We start from the raw sequence: 21,194 nt of genomic DNA, 5'->3' as shown, positions 1-21,194 counted from the left end.
AAACATGCGGTGAAGCCACTTTGTCAGACAAGCCTGCTCTGAAGAACAAGACAAGAAAACCGGTTTCCAGTGGCGTTCAAATGTTGCAGCACTGAGAACAGCACACGGCTACATGCATCGATTGACGGACGGTTCAGCAACACTGCCGATAGACAGCAGTAGGCCAGGTGCACTGTCTCAGTATCATGTCTTTCTCAAACATGAATAACAGAAACATGAAATATACACAATGGTATACATTACTACAAGGCCTATTCCGATACACAGTAGACAGTCTACAACACCACAGACAGTGAACCAGACAAATGCGGAGATGCGGTAAGCATGGAGTTAACCTACAGATTAATCTAACCTTCTGAGTGATATCTTCATAACCACAATGTAAGCTAATAAAGAATGGATGTTCACTCACTGATTACTGCTCAGCCTGCTGCATTTTAGTGTCGTCCATTTGTGTGTTCCACCATCCTCCATTGAACAGAATAATCCAAACAGGATAACAAACTTTGTACATTCCACAATCCCTTTTTAAAACGTAATCCTCCTCTCCTTCATAGTGGCAAAGCTGCCAACCACTTTGTCTTGTTCAGTGTTGATATCCTGCACAACAAACAGCAGAGTGAGGCTGGATAGTCTGGCCTCATCCACACGTGAATGCAGAGCTATCTAAATAAAACTGAAGGAGTCTCTGTCTATGTCTATATGTATGTATGTATATATGTACATACATATGTATGCGAACCCGGATCTCCTGCACCACGGGTGACAATGTTAACCAGTCGACTAAACGGTCCAACCCATTAGCCAAGGGCTAGCGAGTCTACTTATCCATGATCGTTACACTACCCACCTTCAGGAAGTGCGTCCCCGTGCTTCAGCATACCAGCTCCCTCACGCCTCTAAGCACACGCACTCTCGATGGCCTCACGGTCTCACCATCCCACTTCTGACACCAATGTAGTGAATTCGGGGGGCAACAGGGAACCGCCGCAGCCAGGACACAAACCCAGGTCTCCCGTACCATGGGCGACTACGTTAACCAGTCGACTAAAGGGTCCGGCCCTTTAGTATGTATGCTGAAGCACGGGGATGCACGAGGGGGGGCAGTTTAACAACCATGGATAACTAGACTCGCAAGCCCTTGGCTAACGGGTCAGACCCTTTAGTATATATGCTGAAGCACGGGGATGCACGAGGGGGGGCAGTTTAACAACCATGGATAACTAGACTCGCAAGCCCTTGGCTAACGGGTCAGACCCTTTAGTATGTATGCTGAAGCACGGGGATGCACGAGGGGGGGCAGTTTAACAACCATGGATAACTAGACTCGCAAGCCCTTGGCCAACAGGTCAGACCCTTTAGTTGACTGGTTAACGTAGTCGCCCGTGGTACGGGAGGTCCGGGAACCAAGGAAGTGCAGGGTCGAGTGTGAAGTTGTTTGGATGAGTGGTTGTTGAGAAAGTCGAAGGACAGACATTCATATAGACAGAGACGTTCTTCCCGTGGCGACCTGACGAAGAGCGCCGCTCTGCCATTGCAGCCCACAGTATGGTTGGGGGGGGGGGTCCACCTGAACGGCCACAGCAGTAGTAGCTCTTCGCGGCTTAATCTTTTTCAGCACTGGTGCTGCTGATGGGAATGGTTTTGTAAAAACTAGCAGGGCCCTACTGAGTGTGGCCTCATGGGCGGTCACCCCCTCTGCCCCCGCCATCGCTCCGCTTATGAAAACATTGGGGTTTTTTTTGGTGTTATAATAAGATAAATTAAAAACATATGCACTGAATGTGAAATAACTGGGCGTGAATCCATGCTGATCACGATGACTGATAGAAACCATAATGAGGGACAAATCTGGGATCGTTTTTGGAATTATATTACATTGTTTGACGGTCCTGAAATATAAGTCCTGTCTTTGTTGGTCTGGGTGTATTCCTTTTCTGTGGATTATGACCAGTGCTGTATCCTTTCTTGTACAGGTCTCTTAGTTTTATAGCCATTTTATTTGTATTAGTGACATCACTGGTGAAATATCTCATTGATATGTTAGCTTGTCATGTACCAGCCTTTTCAAAATCAATAAAAAAAAATCACTTCGAACCCAGAACCTTCATGCTGTGAGGCGACTGCGCTAACCACTGCGCCACCCTGCCACTCCCATCTCTAGAAATGGTCTCTAGAAGGTCCTGGGTTCGAAGTCCGGGGTTGTCCAACCTTGAGGGTCATGCCGTGTCATCCTCTGTGTGGAGTTTGCATGTTCTCCCCGTGTCTGCGTGGGTTTCCTCCCACAGTCCAAAGACATGTAGGTCAGGTGAATCGGCCGTACTAAATTGTCCCTAGGTGTGAGTGTGTCAGCCCTGTGATGGCCTGGCAGCCTGTCCAGGGTGTCTCCCCGCCTGCCACCCAGTGACTGCTGGGAATAGGCTCCAGCATCCCCGCGACCCTGGTTAGGATAAGCAGCTCGGATAATGGATGGATGGATGGAATAAGAAAATTTGAATTACAAAAAAAATGACATGGCCTGAAAAAACATTTCAGTCACAAGATTTTTTTTTTTTGTTGCTTTAATCCCTGTGGTTCTCACAGCTATTATCACACCCAAACATCCACAGAGTTATGTTATTTATCACCAGCAGGCTAAAGAACAGATGGAAACTGACTTATGGAGCATCCCAAAGCTTAAAGACGTGTATTTTAGGAACGTGAAGATGTCTAGTTCACTCCACCAATTTCACAGATGTCCCCAAAAATGCTAACATCTGTTTCTAGCATTCTAGCATCCCATGAACTAAAACAATGCAGGTAGCCTTTCTCTCTCTCTCTGGATGAGCTCATGGCATTCACAGGTCATAGTAAGTTAGAGTGGGGTTTGAAATCTCAGACATTCCCTTTAAGTTTCTTTTCAGCAAGTCAGACAGAGCATGTTATTTAATAAAGCCGTCTGCTCCAAACATGACAGGAAATTGGAGAAATGTTACCACAATATTGAATGGTAATGGGTGGAATGACTGGAATTTGTTCTTCACAGGGCTGTCAGGAAAGTCAGTACTGTGGAAAGGAAATTCCACCCTAAAACCAAATTTGAAAATTTCTATTCCACTATGAACAAGGTGAGCATTTTAGGCATTTTCAGCTTTTGGGGTCGGATGTTGGACGGCATTGATTCACTCCAGGACCAACAGAACTATTCTGACTTCCTCTAAATGGTCAAATAGTGTTGGCCTTGTTTCAACTACAGGACCAAACACAACTGGTGTGGTTCTCGCTACAGGACCCGTAAATATGAGTGTTTTTCCCTTTGTCATTTAGCGTTCTAGTTGGTTTACCGGTTAACCAACCCACATTTATAAGTGTTTTTCATGTTGTATTAGAAATGATATTTTGGGTCACTTTACCCCCCCCCCTTGCCCCCTCGAGATATGGAAATTGGCTACCGTCGATTCCAGCTCTGCTCTGAAAACAGGGTGGTTCTCTAATGGACTCCAGATGTGGCAGCAACAACGGCAGGCAGGGCACAGAAATGGGAAGGATAGAACCTGCCTCCTTGTTATCACCCAATCTAAAGGTTTCTTTCTCAGTTCACTCTAGAGGCAAAGGAACTGACAAAGGCAAGGATTCAGGATTTGATCAAATTTGACAAACTACGATTATGGCAGTACTTTGAATATTGGCAAGTTAAGATTAAGCGTGAATAATTGCCTAGAAAATCAAATGTGGGATATAGAATATATTCACATTTCGATCCACAATTGAAAGGAAGGTGAAATCATGTCAACCCCCTAAGTAGTGGTATTTAACTATATAATCATGAGGTCAACTGACATGTCTTTTGTTCGGGTATTGGGTCAGTTGGTTTCTTTTGTTCAGCAATATGAACCACCACTAGCAACCAGTGGGAACCACTTCCCTAAAGATGTTCTGAAAATATCAAGTATCTAAGTGAAATTGACAAGAATAGAAAGGTCATGCCAACGTCAACACAAACCACCACTGTATTTGGTGGAGTGATCTCTGTTCCATTGTAATGAACTGGCCTTCTGAGCCTGTTCTCCAACCATACATGGAGGTCGTGATCATCTCCATGATGAGGTCATCAGAACTCTAAAATACGAATCATGTTCGGTGGTGCCATTCAGGTTTTATTTTTAAGCTGTACCTCCATCAGGAAATGTCGTGTCTATCCATTCTGATTCTATGAACCGGAGAGACAAAAGAAGCAGGAAGAGCAGCTGATTTCTCCTGTTCTCTACTGACACCTGTTGGACGTCGGGGGGAAAAGACGCATCCAAGATTTGCAATACATTGACAAAAAGTGTTTCATGATTTGGAAAATTTCACAGCAGCTGACCAAAGGAAATGAGCATCGTTTAAAGCAATGCCCAGCAAAGCAAAAGTTCACAGAAAGAACACTGAATAAATCAAATCAGACTTTATTCCTGTGGTGCCTTTCATGCAAAATTGCATTACAAGGTGCTTAACAATACAATGAAAATACAATACAGTGAAAATAAACAGTAATATAAGGAAATGGTAATATAGGAAATAATAAACATGTTCGAGCAGCGAGACAGACCAGTGTTACACAGTAGAAGAGGGTAGGTTAGAATAAAATGGATTAAGAGAACGCTAAAACAGTATGTTTTAAGATTTCTTTTAAAGATGTTTACAGATGGTGATGCCCTCAGCTCCTCTGGCACGCTGGTTCAGGGGCAGCTCATCTGGCAGGCTGTTCCAGGGGCAGCTTGTCTGGCAGGCTGTTCCAGAGGCAGCTGGTCTGGCAGGCTGTCCCAGAGGCAGCTGGTCTGGCAAGCTGTTCCAGGGGCAGCTCATCTGGCAGGCTCTTCCAGGGGCAGCTCATCTGGCAGGCTGTTCCAGGGGCAGCTTGTCTGGCAGGCTGTTCCAGAGGCAGCTCATCTGGCAGGCTGTACCAGAGGCAGCTGGTCTGGCAGGCTGTCCCAGAGGCAGCTGGTCTGGCAAGCTGTTCCAGGGGCAGCTCCTCTGGCAGGCTGTCCCAGAGGCAGCTCCTCTGGCAGGCTGTTCCAGGGGCAGCTCATCTGGCAGGCTGTTCCAGAGGCAGCTCCTCTGGCAGGCTGTTCCAGGGGCAGCTCCTCTGGCAGGCTGTTCCAGGGGCAGCTCATCTGGCGGGCTGTTCCAGAGGCAGCTCCTCTGGCGGGCTGTACCAGAGGCAGCTGGTCTGGCAGGCTGTCCCAGAGGCAGCTGGTCTGGCAAGCTGTTTCAGGGGCAGCTCCTCTGGCAGGCTGTTCCAGGGGCAGCTCCTCTGGCAGGCTGTTCCAAGGGCAGGAACAATAGACACTGAATGCTACCTCCCCGTGGTTCTCCGTCCTGACCCAGGGAGCAGCTAAAAGGCCGATGTCAGGACTGGAGGGATCTAGAGGGAGCACATGTTAAAACATGTCTGACAAGTATTCAGGCACGAGTCCACTGAGTGACTTGTACACAAGTAAAAGGATCTCAGAATCTATTGTGAAACTGGTAGCCAACCAATTATGGGCCTGTAGGACAGGTGAGATGTGTGCTCTGAAATATAACCTCACAACACCAAGGCACCAGGTGAAGGATTGTGTTAGTCTTTCCTGCCCTGTGTAGGTCTGTATAGGGAGTGTTTGTATCGAGCGAATATATGTATGTATGTTATATGTGCACATACACTGAAATATACAAGATATGATAAAGGTGACAGCTCTTTCCTTTATCATATCCTTCAGATAGACTGGTGAGGTGAGGTGAGTACACCGTTGATTTTACTTGTACTCTTCACCTGATGAGCATTGTTTATCAGGAAACAAGAACACTTTGTCATTTCACTTCATGCACTGCGTACATGAAAAGAAACGAAATGCCATTTTCCACAGCCCACAGCAGTACAACACAAAGACAACAACACATCCAAAAACTACGAGAACACACATATCCAAACTAACAGATATATCAAAACTAAAAAAAAAAAAAATCACTGTCCAAGAGAACGAACGCCAGCCAGGATGACTGTTGGAACCGCTGGTCTGCATGGGTTAGCAGTTAGCTTAGCCCGCCCCGCGTCCTGTCAGACCGCTCTCAGCATTTCCTCCTCGGGCGCAGCTCCAAGCAGGAGCCGTGGTCCCCAGGCCCACCAGACGAAGCAGACCAAGCCCTCCCAGCCAAACCAGCGCCAGCTCTCCCAACCAGACACCCTCGACACACCTCCCCGCACTCCTCATGACGACATCAAAAACACCACAGTCAATGCCACATGAGGCTCAGACCGCCCTCAATGTTATCGGAACTGCCGGTCTGCATGGGCTAGCAGTTAGCTTAGCCTGCCCCGCTCTCAAATGTGAATTTGCACAGCCATCTTCACACACCGGAAGTGGAACCTCCTTATGGAAGGTGTTTTAAAGCTTGGGACAGTTGAGAGATAGTGTATATGAGGGAGAACCAGCAGGAAAAAGAAGAAAAGTGCATTTAAGTGGGTATGAAAGCAGGTCCTAGGAGTGTTTTCAAGAACTGAAATGCTGCGTTGTTCTTCTACTTGGCCTTGTGTGTTTGAGAACAGTGTAATAGTCCATCACCCAAAGGACATCCAGCCTATGGCAAGCCAGCAGTTAAAAATGTCTCTTTGTCAAAAGCCGTCAAAGGAAACCGACAAGAATTGCACAGAGCAACAGACCATCTCCAGTTAATCAACAGACAGTCCACTACACAGTTGGCAGGTCACTCAGCAAAAGATGGCCAATTCATAACTCCCCTCACAAAAATGCTACAAAAAAAAAATACTGAAAGACTCCTTTGTCAAATGTGTCTTAATACAACAGATATAAGTCGATTACTACGTTTTTAGAATTTAGAGCGCTTTACAGTACATCCCATAATAGTTTCGGGTTTGATCTCTCTCAAGGATTAATGCTACAACTATGAATAGCAATGAAGTAATTCCTGTGTCTCTTTCTACACTGAATGTACAGTTTTAGGCAGAGTGGGCGGCACGGTGGCCCAATTGTCAGCACTGTCACCTCACAGAAGGAAGGTCCTGGGTTCGAACCCCGGGGTTGTCCAACCTTGGGGGTCATCCTCCGTGTGTGGAGTTTACATATTCTCCCCGTGTCTGGAGTTGGTTTTCTCCGGGTGCTCAGTTTCAGCCACCATCAAAGAAGAGCCATACATATCAGGGTTGATATGTAGATGGTGGCACGAACTTAACGTTTGTGGCACCCTCACCCAGTGCCGTCCATGCAGTGTCTTTGTCTGCATCTGGGTTTATGTCTTCGTCTGATGGCAGGGAGAGCTGGCGCTGGATCGGCTGGGGGAACTTGGTCTGCTGCGTCCTGTGGGCCCTGGACCATGGTCCAGTCCGAAGAGGAAACCTTGAGGGCGGTCTGTCAGGATGCGGAAGTGGGGCAGGCTAAGCTAACTGCTAGCCCATGCAGACCGGCAGTTCCGACAGTCATCCTGGCTGGCATTCGTTCTCCTGGACGGTGATTTTTTTTTGTTTTTTTTGGATATGTTGGATATTTGTGTTTTTGCAGTTTTGGAGTTTTTGTAGTTTTTTTGTAGTTAGGATATGTGTCTTCTTGTAGTTTTTGTAGTTTGGATATGTGTGCTCTTGTAGTTTTTGTAGTTTGGATGTGTGTGTTCTTGTAGTTTTTGTAATTTTTTGTAGTCTGGATGTGTGTATTCTTGTAGTTTTTTTAGTTTGGATGTGTGTGTTCTTGTAGTTTTTTGTGGTTTGGATATGTGTGTTCTTGTAGTTCTTGTAGCTTTTTGTAGTTTTATATGTGTTTTCTTGTAGTTTTTGTAGTTTTTGGTAGTTTGGATATTGTGTTCTTGTAGTTCTTGTAGTTTTTTGTAGTTTGGATATGTGTGTTCTTGTAGTTTGGATATGTGTGTTCTTGTAGTTTTTATAGTTTTTTGTAGTTTGGATATGTGTGTTCTTGTAGTTTTTGTAGTTTTTTGTAGTTTGGATATTGTTGCTCTTGTAGGTTTTATAGTTTTTTTTTGTAGTTTGGATGTGTGTGTTCTTGTAGTTTCAGTAGTTTTTTCTAGTTTGGGTGTGTGTTCTTGTAGTTTTTTTTGTAGTTTGGATATGTGTGTTCTTGTAGTTTTTCGTAGTTTGGATGTGTGTTCTTGTAGTTTTTCATAGTTTGGATGTGTGTTCTTGTAGTTTTTGTAGTTTGGATATGTCTTTGTGTTTGTGTTGCACTGCCGGGGGAAACGATATTTCGTTGGCAAATAAATGTTCCTGATTCCTGATGCTCCTGTCTGTGCCCCTGAGCAAGGCAATGGGAAAAGGACTGGCGTTGGTCCCGGGGTGCAGCATGAAGGCGGCGGCCCACTGCCCTGCGCTACACAGATCACAGCGAGGGTGGGGTCATCTGCAGGAGCTGGATTTCCCCAGGGGGACTAATAAAGGAAACTTGATTGTGTAAAAAGTTGGAGAACATCACGTTTTCTCTTTTTTTCACTAAACTGAAGGCTAAATATTCCCCCCCTAACATGTTTTGTAGAATCAGACTCACAAGTTACACCTTGACACAAAAGTGAAGCAGGGTTCCACCACTTCAAGCGTAAAACAACAACCAGGAAACAGAAATGCTGGTGAGATGTCATTGCTGTGTTCCTACTGCATGTCAGCCTTGCAGGTTGCAGGTGGTGGTGGGATGTTAGTGGAGCATGTGCCCCTTGGTAAAAGCAGCACAACGTTTAAACGCAATGCACCATGGGTATCCATCTGGATAACGTCCCATGTCAGAACGCCAACATTGTCCACAAGTGGTCCAGAGTTGTGTATATTCAGTGATTTTTCTGTTGGTGTGTCTGTGTGCCGTTTCCAGAGTATTATGAGCAGGACGACAGGACGGATGAGGAGACGGAGCCGACCTTCTCAGAGGACGAGGCTGTCACTCAGAGGGGACTGAGGAGGTCACAGAGCGCCAAGCTATCCCGGTCCAGAGTCCGCAAAGATGTAAGAGCCCCCACGTCACTTTGTAATTACTGCACATTAGATCTTAAGTCACAGTTCATATCTCCACATTTAATAACTACCACTGGAAAGCCTGGCAGCCTGTCCAGGGTGTCTCCCCGCCTGCCGCCCAGTGACTGCCGGGATAGACTCCAGCCTCTCGGCGACCCTGAGAGCAGGATAAACGGTTCGGATATTGGATGGATGGAAGTCAAGAAATGGAAACTTCATTTCATTTACAGCACCCATTGCTATTAAAAATGGGTTATGAGATATAACAAGACTTATATTTCTTGTTGCAAAATAATTTTTCAGCTCTAAACTGAGACAAGTAATTCACATTATCAGCAAAATGAACAGGATTATCGTGGAAGCCTCATGGTAGCCATCAATTCACTAAAGATATGGAAACTAAGGCGGTGAGTCTACCACTACCCCATAGAACTGTCATAATAAAACCATTCATCAGTCACACTGTAAGACAAGGTGCAGTCTTTTGTTTCCCTACCTCTTAATAGTAAGCCTCACAACTAACTACAACGTGACGCTAGTTGTGTCATCGTCTTCTTTGTTGTCTTCTATTTCTTGCCACTGCTCCCATTAGGAGTTGGCACAGCAGATCATCTGTTTCCATCTCTTCCTGTCTTCTGCATCTTCCTCTGTCACGCCAACCACCCACATGTCCTCCCTCACCACATCCATAAACCTCCTCTTTGGCCTGCCTCTTCCCTGGCAGCTTCATCTTCAGCATCCTTCTCCCAATATACCCAGCATCTCTCCTCCACACGTGTCCAAACCATCTCAATCTTGCCTCTCTTGCTTTGTCTCTAAACCTCTGATATACTCCTTCCTAATCCTGTCCTTTATCATCTTCACCTCTGCCACCTCCAGCTCCACCTCCTGTCTTTTCATCAGTGCCACTGTCTCCAAACCATACAACATAGCTCACAGGTCTCACTGCCATCTTGTAAACCTTCCCTTTAACTCTTGCTGATACCCTTCTGTCACAAATCACTCCTGACACTCTTCTCCACCCACTCCACCCTGCCTGCACTCTCTTCTTCGCCTCTCTTCCGCACTCCCTGTTAGTTTGAACAGTTGACCCCAAGTATTTAAACTCATCCACCTTCATCACCTTTACTCCTTGCATCCTCACCATTCTGCTGTCCTCCCTCTCATTCACGCATAGGTATTCTGGAGCCCGGTCTCACCAGTCTGCGTACAAACAACACATTACACTTTGCGTGCAATGCATACGCCAAAATCCAATCTTGCATGCAGATGACACGCCAATCCTTTCCATGAACCTCTGTGGAGAGCTGATAGGGCCAAATAACACGCATCACCTAGAGCGGTCATGACATCACCAGCGAGGCTCAGTTCACCCAGTTCACCTGATGCACGGACATCCACAAGCAGGTAAGCAGGGGAAACGATCTTCTTTGTAATTAAATCAAGGTATTAATGGTGAGGTTTTAGTTATTTTATTAACCCTGACCCTATACCTAACCCTGACGCTGACCCTGACCCTAACCCTGGTTGTGGATACCCGCACTTCTTGTGAACTGTGCGAACTGAGCCTCGCTGGTGACGTCATGACCGTCCAAGGTGATGCGTGGTATTTGGATGCATCAGCTCTCCACAGAAGTTAATGGAAAGGATTGGCGCATCATCTGCACGCAAGATTGAATTTTGGCGTACGCATTGCACGTAAAGTGTAATGTGTTGTTTGTACACAGACTGGTGAGACTGGGTTGGTATTCCCTCTTGCTCCTACTGACTTTCATTCCTCTTCTCTCCAGTGCATACCTCCACCTCTCCAGGCTCTCCTCAACCTGCTCCCTACTCTCGCTACAGATCACAATGTCATCCACAAACATCATAGTCCATGGAGACTCCTGCCTGATCTTGTCCGTCAACCTGTCCATCACCATTACAAACAAGAAAGGGCTAAGAGCCGATCCTTGATGTAATCCCACCTCCACCTTGAACCCATCTGTCATTCCAACCACACACCTCACCACTGTCACACTTCCCTCATACGTATCCTGCACCACTCCTACATACGTCTCTGCCACTCCCGACTTCCTCATACAATACCACACCTCCTCTCTCGGCACCCTGTCATATGCTTTCTCTAAATCTACAAAGACTCAATGTAACTCTTTCTGGCCTTCTCTATACTTCTCAATCAACATTCTCAAAGCAAACATCACATCTGTGGTGCTCTTTCCTGGCATGAAACCATACTGCTGCTCGCTGATCGTCACCTCTCCTCCTCTTAACCTAGCTTCTATTACTCTTTCCCAAATCTTCATGCTGTGGCTGATCAACTTTACACCTCTGTAGTTGTTACAGTTCTGCACATCGCCCTTGTTCTTGAAAATCGGTACCAGTATGCTTCTTCTCCACTCCTCAGGCATCCTCTCACTTTCCAGGATTGTGTTAAACAATCTAGTTAAAAACTCCACTGCCATCTCTCCTAAACACCTCCATGCCTCCACAGGTATGTCATCAGGACCAACTGCCTTTCCACTCTTCATCCTCTTCATAGCTGCCCTCACTTCCTCCTCACTAATCCACTGCACTTCCTGATTGACTATCCCCACATCATCCAACCTTCTCTCTCTCTCATTTTCTTCATTCATCAGCCCCTCAAAGTACTCCTTCCACCTTTTCAGTTCACTCTCCTCACTTGTCAGCACATTTCCATCTCTGTCCTTCATCATCATCCTAACCTGCTGCACATCCTTCCCATCTTGGTCCCTCTGTCGGTACAAGTCCAATCGGTACAAGTCCTTTAGTCCTTCCTTAGTGTCTAACCTGTCATACAACTCACCATAAGCCTTTTCCTTTGCCTTTGCCACCTCTCTCTTTGCTTTACGCTGCATCTCCTTGTACTCCTGTCTACTTTCTTCATCTCTCTGACTATCTCACTTCTTCTTTGCCAACCTCTTCCTCTGTATACTTTCTTTTTACTTCCTCATTCCACCACCAAGTCTCCTTGTCTTCCTTCCTCTGTCCTGATGACACACCAAGTACCTTCCTAGCTGTCTCCCTCACTATTTCTGCAGTGGTTGTCCAGCCAACCGGCAACTCTTCACTACCACCCAGTAGCTGTCTTACCTCCACCCTGAACTCCACACAACAGTCTTCCTTCTTCAACTTCCACCATCTTTGGCTCTGCCTTCACTCTTTCCCTCTTCTTGGTCTCTAAAGTCATCTTACAGACCACCATCCGATGCTGCCTAGCTACGTTCTCTCTGTCACCACCTTGTAGTCTCCAATCCCTTTCAGATCACACCTCCTGCATAAGATATAGTCTACCTGTGTGCATCTTCCTCCATTCTTGTACGTCACCCTGTGCTCCTCCCTCTTCTTGAGATATGTATTCACCACAGCCACTTCCATCCTTTTCACAAACTCCACCACCATCTGTCCTTCCACATTCCTCTCCTTGACACCATACCTACCCATCACCTCCTCATCACCTCTGTTCCCTTCACCAACACACTCTCTTCACCTCCAGCACACTCTTGACATACTCTTCCTTCAGAATTACCCCTACCCCATTTTCCTCCCATTCGCACCATGGTAGAAGAGTTTGAACCCACCTCCTGCCTTATGCTCATGGCCTTACTCCCCTTCCACCTGGTCTCTTGCACACACAGTATGCCTACCTTTCTTCTTTCCATCATATCAGCCAGCTCTCTCCCTTTACCAGTCATAGTGCCAACATTCAGTATTCCGACTCTCACCTCCACACTCCTACCCTTCCTCCTCTCCTGCTGCCTCTGGACATGCCTTCCCTCCTCCTTCTCCTTCGCCCAACAATAGCATAGTTTCCACCGGCACCCTGCTGGCCAACAGTACCGGTGGCGGTTGTTGGTAACCTGGGCCTCGACCGATCCGGTATGGAAATCTGATTTATGATCCGCGTATTTGATTTGTCAAAGGTTTTACGCCGGATGCCCTTCCTGATGCAACCCTCCCCATTTGTCCGAGTTTGGGCGCAGCATTAAGAATGCACTGGCTTGTGCATCCTCAGTGGCTGGGTTTGAAAATGAAAGATATCCCCTTATTAATTCATCAAAGTCTGTCTGGTTGGGGAAGGTTTAACTGCAGCATTGTGTTGTTGTGTTTTTAGTGTTATGAAAGGTTGCAGTTGTGTAAGGCAGCAAAAAAACATTTTTCATATTTTTTTTTATCTTTCTCCCATGTTTTCAGGCTCGCTATGGGTCCCTGAAGATCAAAGGCAAGAAGAGACCAGCACTGAGTTCTGTTAACTATGCCATGTGAGCAGCCTACTGGAGACCCGCTGCAGTAGACCCACTGCACTGTCACCAAGACACCACCAACAGGCTGACACGTGGAACAGCGGACTGGGGGTCACATCGAAACATAGATACACTGACATGTGCTTTCCTGGACACTGACAGACATGCATGTCAACTGCCCCCCTCTCTCTGTCTCTCTCTCTGTCTCTCTCTCTGTCTCTCTCTCTGTCTCCTTGTCTGTCTGTCTGTCTGTTTCTCTGTCTCTCCTCCCTGTCTGTCTGTCTCTGTGTATTTCTCTGTCTCTCCTCTCTGTCTATTTCTCTGTCTCTCCTCCCTGTCTGTCTGTCTCTGTCTATTTCTCTGTCTGTGTGTCTGTTTCTCTGTCTCTCCTCTCTGTCTGTCTGTCTGTCTGTCTGTCTGTCTGTCTGTCTGTCTGTCTGTTTCTCTCTCTCTCTCTCTCTCTGGGCTCTGTCTTACACCCGGCGCAAAGTGGCGCCAAGTGCAACTGAAGTGTGTTTGCTGGTTTCAGACCAGTGCAGTTGTCAGTTTTCCGTCCAGCACCCACGTTGTTTTAATACCAAATGTACTTGTGCCCATCTGAGCACCCACCCATGTGCGTGTTGGTCTTAAATGGGGTGCGGTCCGGCGCATTGCTGGAGCATTGCTATGTTGAGGCAGCAGAAAGTGATCATGCGATTGACCAACAAAAATTTGGTCTTAAGTCAATCACGCAGTATTTTACTGTTATTTTAACACCAGAACGACCGGGACTTCACTCCTACCTGAAACCACCACGGGCGGTCAAACTGACCACCGGTTTTTAAACTCTATATTCTGTCAAGATAAATACCCAACTAAGATATTAATGCATTGCATATGTTAGTATGTCTGTTATGAAACTAACTGACACATTTTAACAACTTTAATACTATGTTTAAACAATTTAAAATGGCGGCTGTCCAACGCCTGTAAATCCTGCAGTGCCTCGGTGGTAGTTATGGTGCGTCTGTAACCAGACATGTTGGACATAATCACACATCAAGTGTAGACTATTTATCTGCACTGGAGGGCGCTAGTGTGTTTCTAGGACACAGCAACGAACTTCACGAAGGAAATGATGCGACCAACACACGTCATAAATACTGACATGACGCACACCATCACACGCAAATTTGGAGCGGTCATTTTGACTGCCCATGGTCGTTTTAGGAGATCTTATCATAACTTTTTTGTGCAATTGATCTAAAACTCATTTTTAATGCAAATATGTACTATTTTAGGAGCATTCAGGGGGCGGCAGGTCTGTATCTTTTTCTTTTTTTTCCCCAGAGTTATTAAACTGTCAAAATGACGGCCTTGGTCGTTCTAATGCATTATTAAGACAGTAACATGCGTTATTAAGACAGTAATATGCGTTATTACGACTAACATGCGTTATTAAGACAGTAACATGCGTTATTAAGACAGTAACATGCGTTATTAAGACAGTAATATGCGTTATTACGACAGTAACGGGTTCTTAAGACAGTAATATGCGTTATTAAGACAGTAATATGCGTTATTAAGACAGTAACATGCGTTATTAAGACTAACATGCGTTATTATGACAGTAACACGCGTTATTAAGACAGTAACATGCGTTATTAAGACAGTAACATGCGTTATTAAGACTGTAACATGCGTTATTACGACAGTAACATGCGTTATTAAGACAGTAACATGCGTTATTAAGACAGTAACATGCGTTATTAAGACTAACATGCGTTATTATGACAGTAACACGCGTTATTAAGACAGTAACATGCGTTATTAAGACAGTAACATGCGTTATTAAGACTGTAACATGCGTTATTACGACAGTAACATGCGTTATTAAGACAGTAACATGCGTTATTACGACAGTAACATACGTTCTTAAGACAGTAACATGTGTTATTAAGACAGTAACATGCATTATTAAGACAGTAATATGCGTTATTAAGACAGTAACGTGTTATTAAGACAGTAACATGTGCCTACATAGGCGGGCACAAGTTTGCTACTACTTGGCAAATCCACCATTATGATAGCAGTCCACCCAGGTGCTGATGGGAAACGACACTCTGACTGATTTATTTCATGTTATACCCAAATCACACTTCATGATTAATTACCTCATGATTAATTAAGAGACTAAGTACCCCCCCCCCTGTGGACCACACACCTTACTGTGTTCAGATTATCTGCCGCTGTTAAACCAGCAAACATTGATTTTTACACCATGCACTTAGATCATTAAAACATAGCCCCCCCCCCTCTGTCTGTATGTCTGTCTGTCTGTCTGTCTGTCTGTCTGTCTGTCTGTCTGTCTGTCTGTCTGTCTGTCTCTCCAACCAAACGGGAACCAGGACAGCATGTGTAGGAGGCTGGCACTGCCTGTAATGCCACTCCAGTTTTGTTCAGACACTCCAGTGTGGAACGTGTTGCTATAATGAACTATCTTTTGATTGTATAAGTAGCTTTTACCAACATATTTATTATCTTATTCACCACTGGTTGCTCATACAAGTATCATCATTTTAAACCAGCTATACTCTTAAGAATGCGCTGCTTACTGTTGGGTTTTATTATTTCCTTTTCTGTTCTTCTTTTTTCATGTTGTTCTGTTATTTAGCCGTCGTCATTATGTTTGTTGTGGTCATTTTGATATTTTTTGTATCTTACGTGTGCTCCTCTGAGTTCAGTGTTTTCATTTTATTTTTGTTTCTACTGACTTTAAGGTGCAGTAGCTTTATAAGACCATGTGGTGTGCTTTACTTGTCGTGTATCTGACACTAGCCCAGACAGCATCCGCATGTGGGCCACTTCAGGCAGTGATGCGGCGCTGATGGTCTTCTTCTGGCCCTGACAAAACATACGTGAGCCTGAAGTGGCCCACATGTATAACAGCAAATATGGCCCAAATATGCCAAATCACATGTGGGCCTTCTTTGGCAAAGACACGGTGCTCTGGGCAACATGTGGTCTGGATGTGACCCTGAAGTGGCCCGTGTGGTAAATGGTGAATATGGCCCAAATATCACACAACAAATATGGGCCACTTTTGGCAAATATGTGGCACATGCGGCATTGCTGTGGCTTGGTTCTGGCCCAGATCTGGCAAACAGGAGGGGACCGGCCAAGCGGCATCATTCCACACGGTATGTGGGCCGGATGAAAGTGTCGGATGTGGGACGGGTCCGGACCACAGCAATTTTGCTATCTGGGTAGGAATTGGCTCAGTTCACTTCCTGGTCGTGTGAAATGCAAAATGAATCCATAAGTAGTTGAGGGACCAGATTCACATTATTTCCCATGATGCAACATGATACACTTTTATCCTAATAGCAAAACTGCTAGATTTAAGCATTTCTGACTAGTTGCAAATCCCTCATGTCCTGGAGTCCTCCAGGAAAAATGAGCTTTTCAGAGACAGCGGAGATGTCTTGACACTTGATCGATTTTAGACTTTGTGAAGAAGCCGAGCGGGAACACTAGGGGGCAGCAGGCTGTCACGGTGGGGTAGGACACAGACAGAGAAGCTTTCAACCAGAGGATCCTTTCTTCCATCCTGTGGCCATAAGCATTTAACCTGCTCAGGCGTCTTGTTGCAAGACGCTGAAAGTGGGCGGGGTCCAGTTTGTACGAATTTTGCTCGGGACGTCAGGAAAGGTCGGGGACTAGATTAGAATTCAGCTCCTGTTCAGAACCAGGGCCCATTGGATCAGTGGTGGTGACGCCGTCTCGTCGTAACTGCAGGGGATTTTCACAACCTAACATTGCAGCTTAGTCAGTCAGGGCCCAGTATGTCCCCAGACCGCCTTGATCCGCAAAACATGGTCGCTTGTTAGATCCGAGGTCATAGCCGAATATTATAGACAGGTTTTTTAAAATGTATTTTATTTTGGGGGGTTTTCCCCCCTTTTTCTCCCCAATTGTACTTATCCAATTTTACCCCGCTCTTCCGAGCCGTCCCGGTCTTTGCTCCACCCCCTCTGCTGATCCGGGGAGGGCTGCAGACTACCACGTGCCTCCTCCCATACATGTGGAGTCACCAGCCGCTTCTTTTCACCTGGCAGTGAGGAGTTTCACCAGGGGGACGTAGCGCGAGGGAGGATCACACTACCCCCCCCCCTCCAGTAAGGTAACTTAAATAAGGTAATTACTTACTCCAGTAAGGTAATTACTTCCTCCAGTAAGGTAACTTAAGTAAGGTAATTACTTCCTCCAGTAAGGTAACTTAAGTAAGGTAATTACTTACTCCAGTAAGGTAACTTAAGTAAGGTAATTACTTACTCCAGTAAGGTAACTTAAGTAAGGTAATTACTTACTCCAGTAAGGTAACTTAAGTAAGGTAATTACTTACTCCAGTAAGGTAACTTAAGTAAGGTAATTACCTACTCCAGGAAGGTAATTACTCCAGTAAGGGGACTTAAGTAAGGTAATTGCTTCCTCCAGTAAGGCGACTTAAGTAAGGTAATTACGTACTCCAGTAAGGTGACTTAAGTAAGGTGACTACCTACTCCAGTAAGGCGACTTAAGCTAAGTAGGGTAATTCTTCAGCTTGTGCTTGTTGGCCGAAGTGAAAATGTCCACACCAGTGATTGTTAGGTGGTGTCGCTGCAATGCTGAGGTGCCGGAACAAGAACTTTACTGTCGTGTACTTGGAGACGTAACAATAAAGGATCTGGATGCGGATCTCGCTGCTTGGCCTTCCGTTTCCAAACTGCGTTGCATTATGGGACAATAAAGTCCGCCATCAACACACCCAGAAATGGAGCAGATTAAGCTTTGAAGTGTAGGTCATTTTGTCAGCTTTTGTGAGTGTGAACACGCTACATACCCACAACACAGTTGGTGTGTAGTGTGCATGTTGAACACGGAATGGACTCGTACATGCGTACCAATCATCACATGACCCTACAGACCGCGTGAGCATGCGTGATGCGTACCAATCATCACATGACCCTACAGACGGAGTGAGCATGCGTGATGCGTACCAATCATCACGTGACCCTACAGACCGAGTGAGCATGCGTGATGCGTACCAATCATCACGTGACCCTACAGACCGAGTGAGCATGCGTGATGCGTACCAATCATCACGTGACCCTACAGACCGAGTGAGCACGCGTGCTGTGCAGAGTGGAGTGGGCGTGCAGACGTGTGAATGCAGTTGGTTGTGTCTTCTCCCAACGTGTTGGGTGTCATCAGGGCTCAGCACTACATTTCGAACCCTCTTTTAATTCTGCTGTTGTGTTGTTTTCGTTGTCACCCATGGTGTGCTCCTGACCACGCCCCTGTTGTACATATCAGAACGTCTTTTGTATGAATGGACACTTGGCTCATTATGTTGCAACCAAAAAGACCGCGTGCTGTTTTCTTATGTAACCGTTGGTGGAAAGGGTGATTATTGTCTTGTAACCACAACTTTCTGCACATGTTGTCTTGTCTGACGTGTGTCTCTTGATGCTTGATGGTCGTGCTTGTCATCTCATTCTGGAGAGTCTCGGCTGAGACAGGAAACCCAGTCACACAAGCAGAACTTACACACCTGGCACTCATTCGAGACGAGGGATCTGCATACTGGGTTGTACATTTCAGGTTGTTTTAGTGTTTCACCTGGCGTTTCACCTGGCGTTTCACCTGGCAGGTGTCTCAAGGACAGTAGAACTCTGGACGCTGGTACTGCAGACGCGCCGCTGCACGGCCAGAAGGCGACGTCCTCCAGCGCCACTTGTGCCAGCGTAGGGAGTCCTCGTCAGTTTGTGTGGCGTTGTGGAGATCTGGTCGGACTTGTATGTTTCAGGTTCATGAGGGACCTTTTCTTCAGACGCACGGTACCGTTTGTTCCTTAGTAGTGAAACGGGCACGGATAGACAGACTCGCTAGCCCATGGCTAACGGGTCCGAGCCTTTAGTCGACTGGTTAACGTCGCCCGTGGTGCGGGAGACCCGGGTTCGGGATCTAGTGGTTGGGGCATCTGATCAGGAGGCCTCCTGGGCGCCCTCCTTTGGAGGTTTACCGGGCACGTCCAGCTGGGGGGAGACCCCGGGGTAGACCCAGAACTCGCTGGAGGGACTATGTCCAACCTGGCCTGGGACCGCCTTGGGATCCCCCAGGAGGAGCTGGGGGGCGTTGCTGGGGAGAGGGAGGTCTGGAGTGCCCTACTTAGCTTGCTGCCACCGCGACCCGATCCCGGAGAAGCGGCTGATGATGGATGAATCAGCCCTCGGCTAACGGATCGGATCCTTTAGTCGACTGGTTAACGTAGTCGCCCGTGGTGCAGGAGACCTGGGTTCGCGTCCCGACTGCGGCGGTTCCCGGACTGCCCCCCCGAATTCGCCACAGTGTTGGTAAAGACACGTGTAGGATTGAGACCAGGAGAAAGGACTCGTCCTTGTTAAGGAGACTGGCGGCACCAAGTGATGTGCAGTAACAAGCCAATGTCACAATGTCGTGCTTGGAACTAACTAGTGATACCAAATCTACATCTGTCCACCCACAGCTGGCTGGGGGGGTTGACGTGTGTGTGTGTGTGGGGGGTGGTGGTGGTGGGGTGGGGGGGGGGGCGCCATGATATTGCTGTTGGATTTGTTAATGCAAGAAAAAAAGAATCCCTGAATAATGTATGGCTGAGGGCTGAAATCAGCGGTGTGCTTTGATTTTTTTATGTTTTTTTTTAATCAAACTGGTCATGTGCACGTGGGTACTTGCCTAAAAGACATTAAAAAACTTATTGTATGATATTTTTCTCTGACTTACACACTTCACACACAATATTGATTTTTCCCCAGACTGTAGGCACCAATTACAAATATATCACATCAGTTACTTTACTTCTCCTGCCTCTTCAGGCTGCTCCCGTTAGGGGGCGCCACAGCGGATCATCTGTCTCCATTTCTTCCTGTCTTCTGCATCTTCCTCTGTCACACCAGCCACCTGCATGTCTTCCCTCACCACATCCATAAACCTCCTCTTTGGCCTCCCTCTTCTCCTCTTCCCTGGCAGCTCCATATTCAGCATCCTTCTCCCAGTATACCCAGCATCTCTCCTCCACACATGTCCAAACCATCTCCATCTTGTCTCTCTTGCTTTGTCTCCAAACCGTCCAACCTGAGCTGTCCCTCTAATATACTCGTTCCTAATCCTGTCCTCCTTCATCACTCCCAATGAAAATCTTATCATCTTCATCTCTGCCACCTCCAGCTCCACCTCCTGTCTTTTCCTCAGTGCCACTGTCTCCAAACCATATAACATAGCTGGTCTCACAACCATCTTGTAAACCTTCCCTTTAACTCTTGCTGGTACCCTTCTGTCACACATCACTCCTGACGCTCGTCTCCACCCACTCCACCCTGCCTTCACCCTCTTCTTCACCTCTCTACTGCACTCCCCGTTACTTTGGACAGTTGACCCCAAGTATTTAACTCAAATGCCTTTGTCACCTCCACTCCTTGCATCCTCACCATTCCACTGTCCTCTCTCTCATTCACGCATAGGTATTCCGTCTTGCTCCTACTGACTTTCATTCCTCTTCTCTCCAGTGCATACCTCCACCTCTCCAGGCTCTCCTCCACCTGCACCCTACTCTCGCTACAGATCACAATGTCATCCGTAAACATCATCGTCCATGGAGACTCCTGCCTGATCTTGTCCATCAACCTGTCCATCACCATTGCAAACAAGAAAGGGCTCAGAGCCGATCCTTGATGTAATCCCACCTCCACCTTGAACCCATCTGTCATTCTAACCACCCACCTCACCATTGTCACACTTCCCTCATACATATCCTGCACCACTCCTACATACATGTCTTTACTCCTCCTCATACATGTCTTTACTCCTCCTCATACATGTCTTTACTCCTCCTCATACATGTCTTTACTCCTCCTCATACATGCCTTTACTCCTCCTCATACATGTCTTTACTCCTCCTCATACAT

The 21,194-nt window shown here is 46.5% G+C and overlaps 1 protein-coding gene across 1 annotated transcript in view; it reads left to right on the top strand.

Moving 5' to 3' along the window:
• Positions 1–19,763, top strand: part of reep3b (receptor accessory protein 3b) — a 96,216-nt gene extending 76,453 nt beyond the window's left edge. Inside the window, exons 7-8 of the mRNA XM_056297047.1 lie at positions 8,826–8,956; positions 13,181–19,763. Of these exons, the coding sequence (XP_056153022.1) occupies positions 8,826–8,956; positions 13,181–13,252 (203 nt within the window). The 3' untranslated portion in view covers positions 13,253–19,763. The remainder of the gene's footprint in view (positions 1–8,825; positions 8,957–13,180) is intronic.
• Positions 19,764–21,194: the final 1,431 nt, after the last annotated feature.

The sequence above is a fragment of the Lampris incognitus genome, chromosome 17 (genome assembly GCF_029633865.1).
Source record: "Lampris incognitus isolate fLamInc1 chromosome 17, fLamInc1.hap2, whole genome shotgun sequence".
Classification (NCBI taxonomy): Eukaryota; Metazoa; Chordata; class Actinopteri; order Lampriformes; family Lampridae; genus Lampris; species Lampris incognitus.
This window is presented reverse-complemented; position numbering and strand designations above follow the sequence as displayed.